At 45.5% G+C, this 17,862-nt stretch overlaps 1 protein-coding gene across 4 annotated transcripts in view; it reads left to right on the forward strand.

Moving 5' to 3' along the window:
- Nucleotides 1–17,862, forward strand: part of BBS9 (Bardet-Biedl syndrome 9) — a 1,749,160-nt gene that overhangs the window by 689,333 nt on the left and 1,041,965 nt on the right. For all 4 annotated transcript variants that reach the window (XM_069215484.1, XM_069215483.1, XM_069215485.1 and 1 more), the window contains one exon: nucleotides 5,997–6,099. In XM_069215484.1, the coding sequence (XP_069071585.1) occupies nucleotides 5,997–6,099 (103 nt within the window). The remainder of the gene's footprint in view (nucleotides 1–5,996; nucleotides 6,100–17,862) is intronic.

Raw genomic sequence — 17,862 nt, forward strand, 5'->3', positions numbered from 1 at the left:
TGCAGTCTGTGCTGGTGGAGCATCCTCTACTGATATTGGTGTCAGACTCCTAACAGTAGTCCTCTCAGCTGGCACTAATGTTGGATTCTGAAACCACTTTGACTTCCCCATTCCCCATGTAGAGCACTGCCTGTGCCACTAAACCACTCCCAGGTGGTCCGACAACTTTTTGGCTCCGACTTTGAACAGAGTCAGGCAGCTTTAATAGATGACATTGGAGATGATAGGTATGACTTGCCCCATTATTATGATGATGACATTCTCTACATTGACTTACAGTAGCCCACTTGGCTGGATACTTTCCATGATACTTGGTTGGTTCCCCCACCCACCCCGGATCACCAACGAAGGAAAGAGCTATCTGCACTTTGGTGACTAGATGTACAGCTGAGGTTTCGGACCTACTGCTCCTTTCTGTGAAGATAAAAATGAATGTGCTCACACAGTTGTTACAGCCTGGACGTACTACCTCTGAACGTTTGCTGCTATTCAACAAAGGCTTTCCTAACACATTAAATGGCAATTTGGCTAATCCTTTTTCTCCAGTGAACAAACCGGTGCCATGGAGTGGCACCAGGTGACCCCGATCTTCTGACAACATCTGACATGCGAGAGTCAGGTGGTTTAAGCTACATTTCCCAAGACTCCTCATGGATAGAGAATCAAAGAGAATTTAGGCCTTCGGGAAATGGATGTTTGCATCGGCCAGCCTTATTTTGAGGTCCGTCAATTCCAGTTGCCTGCTTGGTCGATATACTTCCTCTGGGACATGACCGGAGAGATCTTGACGGCACTGCCTGAACACACTCACTGTCTCAAACTACAGGATTTTGAAGATACAGGCAAATATGTCATAAGGTATTGCTTGGATGCTACTAATTTCTTGGTTTAGACATTCAGCACCAGTGTTTTGCCTTGTCACCATTTGGATGAGATCTATGAGCTTCTCTGGAAATGTGCAGACAGCCCTTATTTGCCTATTGACTGGCCTTGTCTGTTTGGTGAAAAGACAGACTCTGCCCTGGAACACTTTAATGAAAGCTCAGCCACAGCCTGTTCCATGGGCTTTTGATTCCTGCCAGGCAGTTTCACTAACAATTTAGTACCTTTCAAGGATATGCCAGAGTCGTACAAGTTGCTCCAGACCAACCTGCCCCTACAGCAGGTACCTCAGTTCTTTGAGGTTGTAACAGGATTCAGGTAGACAATGTATTGGTCACCATAGACTGTGCTTATCCTAGCCCTCCGACCCTGGGGCATCCACCTCCAAGCCATTTAGATTCCCTTTAGTGGCACATGACCACCCTGTAGGTCTGAAAAGATCATGCTTCTTCTGATTGTTCAATGGAAAGTTATCCTGTCATTACTTTCCCGCTCACTGTATCTTCCACCTACACCGAAGTAGCTTTCTGAAGAGCACCTGGACATTTTTATGCAGGAGGTGCAAGCTTCCTTGTCCAAAGCAGCAATTGAGGTGGTTCCAGCCTTGAAAACAGAGACTGTGTGCTACTCACACTAATTCTTTGTGTGAAGAAGGACAGAGGCCTTCATCCTATTTTAGATCTCCGCCCTCTAAACACTTTCCTGTAGAAGAACAGGATAAAGTTACTCTCACTGGTCCAGGTTCTGTCTGCTCTGGATCTGGGCAACTGCATGTTAGCCTTGGACCTGAGAAGATGGATGTTTTTTCATGTACCCGTCCTTCATTCCCACAGTTCAAGATAGGCCAGAAGCATTTTCAATTTTCAGTGTTCTCCTTTGGTCTAACCAGTGTTACTCCAGTGTTCATGAAAGTGATGGTAGTGGTTGCAGCACACCTTTGGTACTAGGGAACCCTAGTTTTCAACCTATCTCGATGACTGGCTATTGAAGGTAGGCTCACCCTGTCAATCACACAGAACTTTTGGATATTGATGAACCTCCTGACATAATTGGGGGTTCACAGTCAACATGCCGAAGTCACACCTGACTCCTTCACAGATGTTTGCTTTCATTGGAGTCATCTTGTATATAGTATAATTCAGCACCTTCCCTTCATCATTACAAGTCCTGGACATTTGGGCTATGATCCTGATGTTGCAGCCTCAGTCCTGGGTCTTGGTGTGGTGACTTGTAGGCTTCTTGACCTCTTAGCATCCTGCATCCTGCTCGCTGACAACGCCAGATGACATATGCAGGCTCTGGAGTAAAACCTGAAGTCCCATTGAGCCTAGCACTAAGGCAACCGGTCGGGTTCTAGCCAGGTTTTGGAGGAGACTGCAAAAGATCTGTAGTGGTGTTTGCTAAACCACATTTGGACCAGCGGCAGACCCCTCTTCTTTCTCCATCCAAAGCTGACGATGGTGATGAATGTATTGCTTCATATTTGGGGAGGTCATCTGGGAGGGATGGAGATCAGATGACTCTGGTCTCTGGCATAAACCAATCTTCACGTCAGCCTGTTGGATTTGCGGGCCATTCACTTGGTGCTTAAGGTCTTCTTACCATCTATCAAGGAGAGGCTGTTACAGATCTTCACAGACAGCACCACTGCCATGTAATACTGCAACATGCAGGGCAATGTGGGCTTCTGGGTTCTCTACTAAGACACCCTTTGCCTCTAGAGGTGGCTGAGGTGGTAGGCCATTTCTCTGGTCTTGAATCATGTGGCAAGACTTTTGAAGATGAGTTCAGGCGATGGTGCCAAGCAGATCACAAATGGTGGTTACACCCCTAGGTGGCAGAGGGTATCTTCCAACAGTAGAGAGCACTCTGACTGGATCATTGTCATTGTTAAGAACTGGGTGTGTCAACGCTGGAGATCAGAAGAAGGGTTTCTCTAGGAGGCACATTCTGGCTATATTGGAGCATAGGGCTCTTATACTCTTTTCCATGCCTACTCCTCCTGCCCCAAGTTCTAAACAAGATCAGAAATGACTGTGCCCAAACATTGTAGTAGCTCTAGATTGGGCTAGGGGAGAGTGGTGTCCATGAGCATCTGCCCTCCTGTCAAGCTTCCACTTTGTGAGGATCTTCTGATGGATACTTCTAACCACAGATTCCTCCCCTTGTGAACAATACCCAGGCATCAGACTGGATCTGGAAACCTTCAGAGCAGATCTCTTGTGTGCTTTGGGTGATGTCATGCAGCATTGCACCAATGTTGCTCCTTTCTGGAAGTGATTAGCTGAGCTGTTCATAAGCACCACTGGTGAACGCTGATGCCCGTTCCTTTCTTTTCATGCCTTCATATGCTGATCTGAAAATTCTCCCTGGTCAAACCCTAAAACCAAGTTTCAGACTGTGCAGGGGATGTCAGAAAACGATGTCTGTGAATGACCCTCATGAAGATTTTTGTGGTGCCTGAGGCCAGACCATGACTGGAAGGCATGAGGTGGCTGTGCCCAGGTGAACCCGAAGGCCATGCGGGAAAGCAAGGCCAAACTCCATGTCACCAAACACAGGATCTGCAGGGACCTCCAGTTGGATTTCTGCAGGCATTTCTGCCGTCAGCACTATCTGTTCCCCGTGGACCTGTAACGCATTAAACTTCAACACTGGAGCTCACTTCAGTTTGGCTGCATCCTCTATGCAGTTTCCACTTGCATCAATGCCAGTGTCAACACTGGATGAGGCTGTGCTATCCAACTCTGAATTTAATCCTCCATGACCTCACCCAAAGTCACAATCAGTGTTCAACCTGTTGGCAACCTCTCTGATTCTGATACATTGCCCTTACCACATGATAGGGCCCCAACTTTATATAATCTTTTTGGAACTGATTCTGAGAATGACAAATATGATGACGAGGACGATTATGCTATGATAAAGACAATTGGTATGATAAGCTTTAGATGCCAGTGGGATTGACATTTCCCTTGATACTGGCCTTGTGTCTCCTCCGGGTCCTACTACAGACCGAAGCTCCTCTTTTGCCGTAGTGATTTTGAAGGACAGTTGAGTTAAGGTGTTAGCTCTACAGCTGTCAACCATGGAAGCAAAAATTGATGTATTGATAGAAGTTCTACAGCCTGGCCAGGCTCCCCCTGAGCCACTGCTACCATTTAATGAGGCACTTAGTGGCACTGTTCTAAGCACCTTTACTAAGACCTGTTCAGAGCTGCCCGTTAATACACAAATTGCATGTTGCTATCATCCTGCGCCTGGCGATCTTACCTTCTTGGCCAGAATCAGTCTCTGGAAAGTCTAGTGGTACAGGCACAAATATGGAGGTCGTGGGTACTAGTTTTCCCCTACCTCCACCACTGGTTGTTGGAGGCACACAGGCAGTCCACAACTACATGTGGGGAATGGTTAACCTCCTAACATTGTTGAGGTTAACTGCCAACGAGCTGAAGTCACAACTGACTCCATTGCAGTCACTCTGTTTTTATCACAGCCATTCTGAAAACCATACAGTTTTGGGCCTCTCCCCAGGAACATCGTAATACAGGCCATTCGGGCTATGATCTTGATGTTTGAGCCTCTGTCATGGTTCTCAGTGCAGAAGACTCTAAGGCTGCTGGGATTGTTGGCCTCCTGTATTCTGACAGTGATGCATGCCATATGCCATATGACATGATGGCTTTGCAGTGGAACCTAAACTTCCAGTGGGCACAACATCAATTTGAGATTTCAGAGGAGACTGCAAACGATATGCAGCAGTGGCTGCTGGAGCATGATAGGTTCAGTGGTAGGGGCCTTTCCTTACCCCATCCAGAGCTGATGGTGGTCACAGATGCATCACTGCTGTGTTGGGGAGGCTGTCTGGGAGGGTGGTGATTAGAGACCTCTGGTCTCTGGTGAAGACTCAACTCCACATCAAATTGTTGTTTTTGAGGGTAGATCACTTGGAGTTGCAAGTCTGACTAGATATTTCACCCCCACCCACAGAACATGCAATGTCAGCACTTCTGCACACTGGACGTTCCAAAGCTTCTCTTGTTTGGAGACCCTTCTGCTTAGAGTGGAGCTTTTGGGACTCCTGTATGCCTTTTTGCCACTTCCTGTTCTGCTTCAAGTTCTCAAGAAGATCAGGAACGGCCAGGCCCAAATCATCCTTGTGGCCCCAGATTGGGCCAGGAGAGTGTGGTACCAGGAAATCCTGAGCATCTGTCCTCCGAACAAGCTGCTGCTTCGGGAGGATCTTGTATTTCAGCAGCAGGGCAGGGTGTTGCACCTGGGCTTGACACTTTGCATCTCCATGCTTGGAGCTTCAGAGATGGCAGTTGACCTTCTTTGACCTGAAACCTGAAGTCCTTCATGCCATCTTGGTGACGAGGCATCTCTCCACAAAACCTTAACAGCCTGTTCTTTGCTGCAGTACTTTTTGCTCTGAGCCCATTCCAGAGAGTTCTAATTTGAGAGGTACTGCTTTAATATCTATTCTAAAGGTGCGCAACCTGTGGTTAGCTGTATCCATCAAGGGAACAAGTTACTTCTGTTTGATAAAGCTCTTTCTGGTGGATACTCTGACTGCTGATTTCTCAAAGCCCTCTCACCTTCCTGTTCTGTGGAATGGTCTCTTTTTCCATCTAAAATGCCCACACTTTTACCCCGATTGTTTTACTCTGATTGTTTTTTTGCCTCCTCGTCTGAAGGCACAGATGGAGTCAAGAAAGAAACTGATGTCTGTGCACAGGAGTTGTGCTTAATTACAGCTGCCTTCGTCCTTTCCGGACTAAACAAAGTCAAAGTGAAGCCGCATAGTGCATCTATCAGCAAGCGGGGACTCTACTATGTAAAAGTTTCTTGATACTGTCCGGCACCATGGGGGATTTTAAAATGGAGGAATCTGCAGTGAGCTAGACTATCCACTAAAAACCATTACCGAAGCTAAGCAACTTATTCCTCACTATTACTGCTGGCTTCTCGAATGCCTGAGGCTTCTCAAATGTGAGTGCTTTATTGATCTGTTTTGCGGTTTTGCCGAGTAACATTGAGTTCTTTTCACAAATCATACACTCTTCCATATTTTTTGGGGCTCAAGTTAATTTATTGTTTTCCACTTCCCACAGGTGACCGTGAGGAGTAGATTATCGGTGCAGAAAAGTGCTTTAACAATTTGTGTGCAGCCTCCCTTAGCACTCACCCGTAGCCAGTTTATATTTGAAGCACTTGGTAAGTTAATGTGGTTACATAAGTTAATGGAATATTTATGCTTTTGAAACCTTTGTTATGCATAATTATACTTCGCAAAATATACAATTTTGTATTAGTTATGTGCTTTACCTTTACCTTTAAAATCAGTTAATACATTCAACACATTTGCTGCTTTAAATTATTATACTATATTTTCTTGCCAATGGATGCTCGCATATTTAAATCGGATGCACTTGGTGTGGTGAAATTTAGCAACCTCTTCAGCAAGTACTCTTAACTGTTAAAGATTACATTGCATGGAATTATATTTTGTAATATTGGATAGCTTCTTAGGAATTTTATTATTTCACTCTAATTAGTAGGGTGGATCTAAGAGTTGAAGCTGATGTAAATTCCAGTTGACAATTTTTTAGCATAAAAATAACTACTAAAGACACATTTCCAATTGATAAGAATTGCATCTTGGAACTCTTGGAGCCAACCATTGTTATGTAAATGTGTTAAGTTGTGTTTTCATAAGCAGAAAATAGTCAATTGTTTTCTGGAGGGGGCTGTGCTTAGCTCACAATCTAACACCAATATGCTACAAGAGTTGCCTGTAGAAAATATTTAAAACGAGTCAATTGAATTGAGGCAATGTAAGGGATGGGAAAGATGGAGATTGAGTCCTAGTGTGGTGAAGGCATGGAACGACACGGTTTTAGATTATTACCTTCAAGATTTTGGTTCCTTTTTTTTTTATATTCCTTAGCAGTCATGGATGTTCGCGGTGCTGAACACTGACATGAAGTGCTCTTAGTGATTGCTAGTACTTGTGATAAGGCTGCACGCTCAAGGGGAAAGCTAGATGAATTTCAACCAAATGGTCATGTGTAGGTTCTTCTCCAAATCGCCTTGGCCCTTGCATCCTAGTTCGTCTATCATTTTATCATTTCCTTCTATATTTATGCTTTCAGCAGTGGAATTAGCAACAGTGATGACGCTTAACAGTGATGCAGAGATTTGAAATTAGGAATTCTATTATGAATCATGCCCCAGGGATGCTTTGGTGGTACGTTTGTCAAGTGTTGTACTTCTGCAGCCATAACAGGGTGATCGTTAATGTGAGTTTTTTGTTTTTCCCAATTTTCTAGTAACGCCTTAGCTCTCCTACCCCCCAGGAATATTGCCTCAAAATTTGGCCTCAGTTCTCCATTCATACTTTTTGTTGGTAAAGCATTGTTACTTGAAAGATGTTATGTTGAAGGTTTGAGACATATTCAAGTATCCAGTTTGATTTGAAGGGATGTAGTAACAGTTGCGGATGTTGTTGAATTAAAGAACCACTTTCCAGGCTTAGTTGCCATCTAATATTGAAGAGAGAATAATGATGTTTAGTGTATGTAATAACAGATGCAAGGCATGCTTGTCCAGTAAGGAAAAGCTGATGATGAGGTTCACATGTTGAATGTAAATTTAAGGAAGTCAAGTTGAAGATAGTTGGGGCCAAAGCACAAGAGAACTATTGGGATTCACTGGAGACTGTTTCCAAAGGCATCAAAGGGTAGCTAGGAGGAGCAGTGGGGGAAACTACAGAGTTTAGATGCAGTAGACTGAAAAACATAATTACAGTCTACAACAGTCAGCAGAAACAAGGTTCAGAGATCTCTGTAAGAATAACCAGAAACCATTAAGATCTATAACGAAGAGGACATTGTGAAGGGCCATTTTGCTGTACCAAAGGTCTGTTAGGTTTATGGATGAGCTTTGTCATCCCAGGCACAAACATTCCTCTGAATATCATTGTGTGCATATGCTCATCTTTGTGGCACCTAACGGCTTGGCTTTGCTTTTGCCAAACACTGATTTTGCCAGACAGCTATTACCAATGCAGGTACTCCATCCTCTGAGGAACCCATGAAATTTCTTCACACTTCCTTATCCGATGTTAATAAGGACGTAGAGCAGGCTTCAAAACACCCACCTCAAGAGCACATCATCTGGCCTAATATGCAGGGCTACAGCACTAGGAAGGTTTGAACCAGTGCTTTAGTGGAGACTGTGGGTTGAATATATGCCAGGTAGTGGCATAGTGTGTCAGTGGCAGAAGAGTCGGCTGAAATAGCTGGAGGAACATAGGCTTTGAATCTTGTGGAACTGATATCAAGGCTTGAAACATCTATACTTTGCCGCTGTTACCAGTACTAAGTTATTAAGTGCTTTGCACAGTTGCATCACCTAAATGGATTATTTTCAACTCTAGTATCACCTGGGTAATGCATCTGTATTTCCTCACATTCAGTTTTATAGATCAGGTACCTTTCCCACGCACTATTGTATTTCAGTATGTCTTTAAAACACACCTGCATTTTCTCCAGATTATTCCACTATCAATTCTTCCTTTTTTCCCCTTAAATACCAATTACGGATTACACATGTTGGGAGAGGTTGGTGGTGAGATTTCCCTCCACCCAATTGCTTCCAAACACATTGTGGATCTTCCCTGTAAACCTTCACTGGTCATTCATTTCCAACTGAATATGGCCCCCTTTACACCCTTCTGCAGTATTTTCTCCTACTGAGAACAAGACTGGGTGAGTGTTACTGAGTTTGGGAACTTAGCAATTGGCTGGATGAGATAATAATCTAATGATAAGAGTGGCATTGAAAAAAACACGGGGTACACCTGTTGGCGGTTTTGTGCATCCAGTCAATTCACTATTTGTGCTTTAATGGAGCAATAGAGAGGGTTCTGAATTTAGAAGCAGGAACAGGGTGTTACTCCTGATAGAACCTTTACCCTCTCAACTCCTTCCTGGGAAAGGACAAGTTCAAGTTGCTTACATTCATCCAAGTTCTGAATGCCCTGGATCCTGGAGACTGAATGGTAACATTGGACCTGTAGGATGCTTATTTTCATGTTCCTGTCTTGCAGGCTCAAAGGTGTTACCTGTTGTTCACAGTAGGCCTGGATTATTTTCAGTTAGTGGTGCTCTTTTTTGGCCTTGCCAGTGCCCCTTGGGGGTTCACGAAAGTGATGAAAATGCTTGCAGCCACATTTGGAGGTCACAGTTCCAGTTTTTCCCTACCATGACAGCTGGCTGTGGAAGGTGTATTCATCCCAGGCAGTTGTAGACCAGCTTGAGATGATGGCATCCTTAGAGTTTACTATCAAAGAGATGATGGCATCCTTAGGGTTCACTATCAACATGCTGAAGTCACACCTGACTCCTTCTCCGGATGCTCCTGTTCGTCATTCTCATCCTGGATATGGTACATGTTCACACCCACATATGCCCTTAGAACACAGTACCTTTATCATGGTTTCGAAAAGATGTGGAGTCCCACGTTGAGGATGCGTTGTGCAGCAGAGGCTGTGTGAGAACTGGGGGAGGAGTTTTGTCGCACTTTGGCAGTTTCAGAAAGCTGTGAAGTGTGATGTCCTTGCTTGGAGATGTATGATGTAGAGGCGGGTTCCGATGGGCTGCAATGGTGAAGGAAAGTCCTTGCTTTGGGGAAGTCAACACAGGAAAGAGGAGATGCTTTGATTCCAAATGCAATGCATTAAGCAGATGGGGCGATGCGCCGGTTCTGCAAGAAATGAGTTGCACCACGGAGGAGATGCCTTGGCTCTGCTGAATCCACAGATGAGCTAGAAGAGCACCATCTGGCCCACTTCTAAGGGTCCAGAACGGAGGTGGTACCACTTGGGAGGGCAGGACTCACAGATTGCATAGTCCAGGTGCTGACTTCAAAGTTGTTGGAAGCCAGTTCTGTCCCTGAGGCTTCTGATCAGGAGGCCAGGCAACTAGCCCTTGGAGTTACTCTGGGGTCCTGGTTAGCAGTGGTAAAGTGAGCAGTGCCCTAAAAGCCACCGAAAATTGGTTCAGAGGGTAGAGGCAGAAGTTTTGGGGTTGACCATTCAGAAAGGGCTAAGCCCAACACTGATTCTGAGTCTACTGCATCTTTCTGTTAGAACGTGCCAGGTGGCACCTGCAGGCTCTGCAATGAGATCTGAAGTCCCAGTGGGCACAGCAGCAGGATAACCTATCAGATTCTATCCAGGTTTCAGATGAGACTGCTGAGATCTGTAGTGGTGGATCCCTGACCGTGATTGGGGCAGTGGTAGACCCCTCTCCTTACTCTACCCAGAGGTGACAGTGGTGATAAATGAGTCACTGCTGGGTTGGTGAGGCCAAGGGGAGAGGTGGAGATCAGACAACTCTCTTCTTTTGCGGAAACCTGACTACACATCAGGCTGCTGGAGTTGAGGGCAATATGGTTGTCATTATAGACCTTTATGTCAACTGTCAAAGGGAGGCTAGTACATGTTTTCACAGACAACACCAATGCCATGTGGTACTGCAGCAAACATGGTGGGGTATTTGGTCCTGTGCTAGGAAGTCTATACCTTTGAAAATAGCGGATTTACCAGGGCATTCCTCTGATTGTACACCACCTAGCAGGATCTCCAAATACCAGGGCAGATAAACTCAACCGCCGCCCCTTATCCAGTCATGAATAGCAGCTGTTTCTGATGGATACAGCTACCTGCGGATTCCTCACATATTGAATACTCCCATTGCGCCAGCATGCAACGGAAATCTTCTTCCTAGCTTCTGCACGTCGACGAGGACGTCGCAATTGCCCACGCGACACCGTCTGACGTCATACAGGCAATAAGAGGTCCTCGCCGACGTGCCGACGTCCGTTCCCTTTTTTCTGTGCCATTCGAAGCGGTTATCTTCGAGGGAGCTACTGTTGCTACTCGACGTAGTTACAGTGTTTTTGGCTGTTTTTTGCTTTGAGACATTACAATGTCGCAAAGAAAGTCAGGATTCAAGCCCTGCAACGCGTGCAGTGGCAAAATGTCGGTTACGGACCCACATTCTGACTGTTTGTGGTGTCTTAGTTCCGACCACGACGTTGATAAGTGCGATTCTTGTCAACGTATGAATCCAAAGGCCTTAATAGAACGTGAGGCCAAGCTTTTTTGGGCGAAATCAAAGAAGAAGGAGAAAAGACATCACCGCAAGTCGTCTTCACCGAAGTCGCATCGGCGTCATTGAGACTCCCGGCGTCGTCGAGAATCTCGGCGCCGGTCGAGTAGGGAGAGGTCTCGATCGAGGTCACCTTCGACTCCACGTCGGAACACTTGGGAAGTTAGTCCCACCGTCTCTGCCGTTAGCATCTCCGACTTCTCCGACTTCACCGATGTCACCTATTAATCCTCCTTCGGTGTTCAAGGTTCCACGGCCTCAGGTGTTTTCTCCGACCATGCAGACGTCTGGACCGGCGTCAATGTCGCCTTCGACCCAGGCACCTCAGTACCCAGCTTTCCCGGCCCCTGGAGCCGATAGTTCCGCATTCTTGAATGCAATGTTCTCCATCTTCCAACAGATGGCTCCAGGTGGTGGACCGGCTGGTCCTTCAGGCCCTTTGGCCTTCAACATGGGTGCTTCGGCTCCACTACGACCGGCACCCTTTATGCCCTTTCTTCCCTTGGGAAATGTGGGCTCGGCGCCGGTGTTGGCGCCTGTGGCGTCGGCTCCTGTGGCGTCAGTGTCTCAGCCAGCGACGCCGAGTAGACCTCCACCGGCTCCGGAACAGTCTTCTGTCCGTCCTACTCCTCGTTCGGCGCCGAAGACATCCATGGCGCTGTTAGATCTGGCGTCGGATGGATCCGAGGAGCGGCGTCAAGCTTCGACATCTTCTGATGCCATGTCGACGCCGAGGATAGAGGAGAGACTGCATTCGAGGAGGCTTGCTCTTCGCCTCCTTGAAGAGCAAGAATATCGGAGACAGACATTGGAGGAAGGGGAGATTGAGGACTCTCGTGAAGATCTCCATGGCTTGGACACGGCTAGTGGTCTGGACACCTCTCCAGAATGGGACTTGTCGTCACCTGGAGAGTACACGGAGGAGGCAGCGACTTTTCATTCGGTCAACAGAAAAGCGGCTGACTTTTTGGATCTCCCTTTGCCGGTGTCTGAGCCCAAGCCAAACATCTTGACAGAAGTGTTGCACCCTGCCTCAACAACTGCGGAGCCACTTTTAATGAGGCACTGTTGGATCCCATCATGGAAATCTGGAAGAAGCCGGTGTCGTCTTCGGCGGTGAATAGATCTGTGGCTCGGAGATATCGAGTTGCGCCTGCTGACCCAGGTTTCCTTTCCAGGCACCCAACACCTGAAAGCCTAGTGGTCCAGGCTTCTTGCTCAGCCCGATCTGCTCCAGGATCCTTTCCAGGATTTAATATGCCAGTCAATTGCCTGCTATGTCTTTTGACCCTCAAAGTTGTTTTTATGTTGTGATTTCTTCAGCTCATCACGTAACTGAGCTACTACGGGCCCTTTTGGTCCAGCCGCCTTATACACCCCTTTTCCCAAGCAAACTGTTGCTGAGCACTCAGGTGTCATTCCTGCTGAAAGTAGTGCCACCTTCTCATCTTAGACAGGCTGTAACTTTTCTGGCTTTCTTTGTCCTGCCTCACCGCTCGAAAGAGGAGGAGGGACTCCATCTCGTGGTTTCCAATAGAGCCCTCAGTTTTCTTCATTGATTGAATCAGAAATTATTAGGTGGACTCTTTGTAGGCTTCACTAGAGCAAAGAAAGGCTAGCAGTGCAGAAAGAACTATCTCCAGGTAGATAGTTCTCTGCCTTAAACTGTGCTACACTCTAGCTAAGAAGCAGCCATCTGTAGAATTAATGGCACATTCTACTTGAGCTGCTACTGTCCTGGCATGTGACGTGCCTATCCTGTATATCTGTCAGGCTGCTACTGGGCATCAGTGCGCACATTCACAAAGTACTATTGCCTTGACAGTTCAGTTAGAATGGGCATTCGTTCTTGCGGGACCGTTTGGTCTAAGGCAATCCTGAAAACCCAGTACTTGGTGAGGAAGTAGGAACCTACAGTTAGAAGTATCCATCAAAGGGAAATGTTACTTACTCTTGGTAACATTCTTTCTGGTGATACTCTATTTAATCACAGATTCTTCACCACCCTTCCATCTCCATGTTCCTTGGGATTGACCCGTTTCCATCTAAAAAGGTTCTGATCTAGATATATGCCCTCTGGTCATACTGATTTGCTGACAGGAACTGTATGAGGGCCGTGGACAAGCTTACAGAAGAAACTGATGTCCGCGCACATGAGTGATGCCTATTTGTGATTCCATAGTCACTGCCAGAGTGGAATGACATAAATGTGGAGCTGCAAGATGACTCCTATCAGCTCACAGGAGAACTGCTTTCAGGTTTTCTGGATCCATTCTGAAACTTGGGGAATATTAACAAGGTGAGGAATTTGTTGTTAGATGGATTACCCACCAGAAAGAGTATTATTTCAGGTAAGTTTCCGGTTCTCTGTTGTCAGATTCATCTCATAGAGGATCATCTGCCTGGGTTGGACAACAACCTTGAGGACCTGCTAAGCAGGAAGTATCAACAAGTACACAAGAGGGAGATTACTCCCCAAGCACTTCAGCATTACTTCGAAAAAAGAGGACATCCACAGCCAATCTGTTCACTACTGAAGAAAATGCATACTGACTAAGCTTTGCCTCTTTTTACTTTCACCCACAGTTTATGGGGAATGCACTATGGTGAGTTAGTCAGAGATATTTGCTTACAGTTTTCCTCCACTACCTCTGCTTCCATTTGCAGTGAGTAAACTTAAACATCAACGATTCTTACTCTAGCACCTCCAACATGGGGCACGACAGCCCTGGTGTTCTGTGCTTCTGGAAAGGACTGTTCACCCTACAAAAAGCTGCACTTCAGGCAAAATATTCTAATTCAGCATTAAGGTGAATAGAGGTGTCCCAAACTCAAGGAGATGGACCTAGCAATTTTACATCTGAGGTAATAGACGTTGGGTACCTTAAACTAGTAGATCAGTGTTTGCTACTCCTGCATAAGGCACTCAAGCCTACCACAGGTGCATGTTATGTAGTGAAGTGGAAGCATTTTTTGAATAAGTGTTTTGTTCATTACTGTATAAACAAACAGCTGGTACCATTAAATACATTGAGGAAAGACAACATTTGCTTTGTGCTGGAACTTCAGAAGGCAGTGTAAGCATAGCTCATGCATCTGTTGGCATATGTTTAGCAGTAGTAACAGTTCACATGCAGAGTAGGCACTTCTCTGTTTAAGATTCCAGTCATCAAAGCATTAATGGAGGAATTTAAAGGTGTAATTTCGCCAAGAACATCACCAGCTCCCACGCGACACCTCAATGTTGTGCTCACTAGGAGTCATGGGGCCTCTTTTTGAGCCTCTGTCCTTGTGTGCTATGCAGTACCTTTCAAGGATGGTAGCATTCCTTGTGGCAACCACCTCCTTGTAGAGTGTTCGTGAATTGCAGGCATTACCAATACAGGAACCTTTCATTCGGGTCATAGGACTAAAGTTGTACTGAGGACAAACACAAGAATCGTGCAAAAGGTGGTTCCCTGTTTTCAAGTAACTGAGTCCATTGAGTTGCCAATCTTCTTCCCACGCCCAGAGACAGTGGCAGAAAGAGTATTGCATTAATTAGATGTTAAAGGCAGTAATATTTTAAAATGACAGAACAAAATTAGCTTGCAAGACAACGCTATGTTTGGTTGCATTCGCAAAACCCCACCTGGGAAATTATTTTTCTAAATTGGACCTTGCGAGATGGATAGTTAAATACATTCATATAAATTATGCAGAGGCAGAAGGAACTGCATTCTGTGCCAAGAGCACATTCTACAAGCAAGAAAAGAGCAACAGCGGTCTATCCAGGTATCATCACCATTAGCAGATACTTTTAGAGCTGCTGTTTAGGTCAGATTTTTCACACCTTCACTAGACATTATTGTGTATACATTCAAGCCAGTTAGGTGATTCGAGTGGGGCAAATTATACTTAGAACTTTATTTCAAACATCTTCCTCATCTACTCACTAGCCACCACCTTGAGGGAGTGGACTGCTTTATAGTTAATGTAGAGCATGTGATCTACAGCAACACATGCTACAAACCGAAAATGTTACTTCTCCTATAACTATCGGTTTGTAGCTTGTAGGTCTTTAGATTCACTTGAGACCTTGCTCCTTTCTGTATGGGAGTTCAAGATTTAAATGTTTTTCTTTCACCTTATGTACTCATTCGCATTGTACCCATACATAATTTCTGTCCTGCTTTGCTTACTCCATTTACCTGTTCGGGAGGGGAGAAACCCAACCTAAGATGTAGTCTTTAGTGTATTGCCTGCTTCATGGAGATTTCATGAGAAATCTCAAAACCAAAAACCTCTTTGAAGAAAAACAACTTGCAAATATTCGGTCCCAACACTGGATGCAGTAGGGTACAGAGCATATGAAACTACAATGCTACAAGCTCCAAACTGATAATTACACGTCAAGTAACAGTTTGCTTTTTTTCTTGTTAGTTATCTGATTTGCATCTTGAAAAAGATCAAATAACTGACTGAGTTTTGCCAAGCACTGACGCCCACAACATATGCCCATGGTGCCTGGGTCAGAGCATGACACACAGCCATGTGATTCATGCTTTAGCAGGCACCCCAAGGCCATAAAAGAAAGGGGAGCAAAGTCTTAATGGGTTTGGCCTGAAATGATCATGGGGCCAGGCGCAAGTCCAGTTCTCTATCGATATCGTCGTATTCAGCATTGTCAGGGGCCTCCAAAGAAAAACAATGCAAGCCTAGGAAAAGAAAGAGACATAGTGACCTCTCCAAGCACCACTCGTCATGAGGTAAGTCAAAAAGATGCTCTCTGACACTGGCAGTCGTCTTCAGAACCTGAACTGGTTGAGGTCCAAGGCAAGGCGTCTACAGTTTCACTGGACCCAGCACCAAATCCTTCTTTCCCTCAACAACCAGCTTCAAGACTGTAGGTCCCACACACCTACCTGGAAACCTCTACCCTGGGATCTGACCCTGCATTAATTGATTGATGTAATGTTTTACACTTGTTTGAAGGACAGTGGTTTCCCATACAGAGCCTTTGTGCCCTATGAGACCTCTTGAGGGAGCAGTAGTACAGGGATGACCAGGCTGCTGCTTCGTTAGTGACCATCCCTTATCTGTTTGGTAGTGATTCAGACCCTCTGGAAGATGTCAGACCTATCACCAGTGATAGCTGTTACACTGTACGCTTCATGCTGCCACTTGCCACAGTCTTGAATTTTCAAGCACTAGGAGTCACTAGTGGGACTGGCACGTTCACAGGTTTGGAAAAGTTCAGGCCTTCAGAGCGTCCTTCTCCTGAGGTGATCTCATACCACACTGTGGCTTGCCAGGATGCAGATGTTTCAGAGTTTTCTCTCCTGATTCTTGAGACCAAAGCAAATACTCTAACAGAATTGTTCCTGCTATCTAGTTTGTCATCTGAACCCCTTTTACTCTTTAATGAGACACTCTTGGACCCTGTACTTTGTGTGTGAAAGAAGCACACGACATGCCCTGTAGTTAACAGACTGATAGCCAGACTTTACAGACCTGCAAATGGTGACACGTCATTTTTATTAGCACAACCATACCCCAAGAGTGTACTTGTCCAAGCCCCTTGCTCATCCAAGCTATCTTCTTGAGTCCTGAGTTCCCCCCCAACCAAAACCCAAGCTGACAGGGAATCAAAAAGGCTGGAGTCCTTTGGCAAGAAAATGTTATTGGCAGGCCATCTAGCATTGAAATGCTTAAGTGGAATGTGCCTTTTGGGGTGCTCCTCCAAAACACTATAGACCCATCGCACAACTAGCTGTTACTGATCTGCTAGAACACTTGAAAGGAATCTTTTGTAGCAGGTGTGAGACGGGCAATCTGCATCAAGGCAGATAACTCTGTCCGGACTCAATATTGTGGCCTCAGTGGCAAAGTCACTGGGTTCCTCTGTTGTCCCTTGCCTCACCACTTGGCTTTATCTTTGGGGTTTTCCCTAGGTTTAAGGTCTGTGTTAAAGTATTGTCCCTTTGGTGAATCAAAGCTGCCTAGTCATAAAGCCGACTGCCTGGGAGAGATTTAAAACAAGTAGGTCAATAGCTCGCTCCCTAGGACTCCACCCCCTTCATAAAGACTATAAACAATTTTGGAAATTTCGAGGCTTCACACTAGGCTTTAAATTCCAGAAAAAGCATCAACACAGCCCCAGCAGTAGACACAAAAATGCTGCTTGGGTAGTACAGGGACTGAACTAAATGCAGAGCCTGCGCTTTCCAGCAGTTATCAGTGGAGTTGGTACCAGAGCAGCAAATTAGGCAGGGGTTGCTACTCTCACTTCCTTCATATTCCCAGGAAGCATGGCAGTCTTCATTTGATCTTGGATCTTAGGGTCTCACGCCTCTTCTTTCAAAAGGAAAAGGTCAAGATGCTCTCCCTGGCTGAGGATCTTTTGGTGCTGAAAGCAGGAGACTGGATGCTGTCCCTTGACTTGCAGGATGCATATTTCCACACACTGACTGTTAGAAATGGGGTCTCTTGTTGACAGTGGTTTGCACCCTGTCCGAGTAGGGACCCTCAGTCTAGTTAGGGTAAGGGAGACACACAGCTAAGATAAAAAAGTAAAGTGTGTAAAGTATTTGTACATACACACAGTAATACAGTGAAAACACCACAAAAGTACTACACACCAGCTTAGAAAAATAGCCAACATTTATCTGAGTTAAACAAAAATCCAACATACACAAGTAAAGATACAAATTTTCAAAGATTAAATCTTAGTATAGCGCTTAGAAACACAATAGCTCCAACTGGGGCTATCACTGTGTCTTGACGGAGTAATTCCCAACAGTCCAATGCCACTCGTGAGGGA

This window comes from Pleurodeles waltl, chromosome 2_1 (assembly GCF_031143425.1).
Source record: "Pleurodeles waltl isolate 20211129_DDA chromosome 2_1, aPleWal1.hap1.20221129, whole genome shotgun sequence".
NCBI lineage: Eukaryota > Metazoa > Chordata > Amphibia > Caudata > Salamandridae > Pleurodeles > Pleurodeles waltl.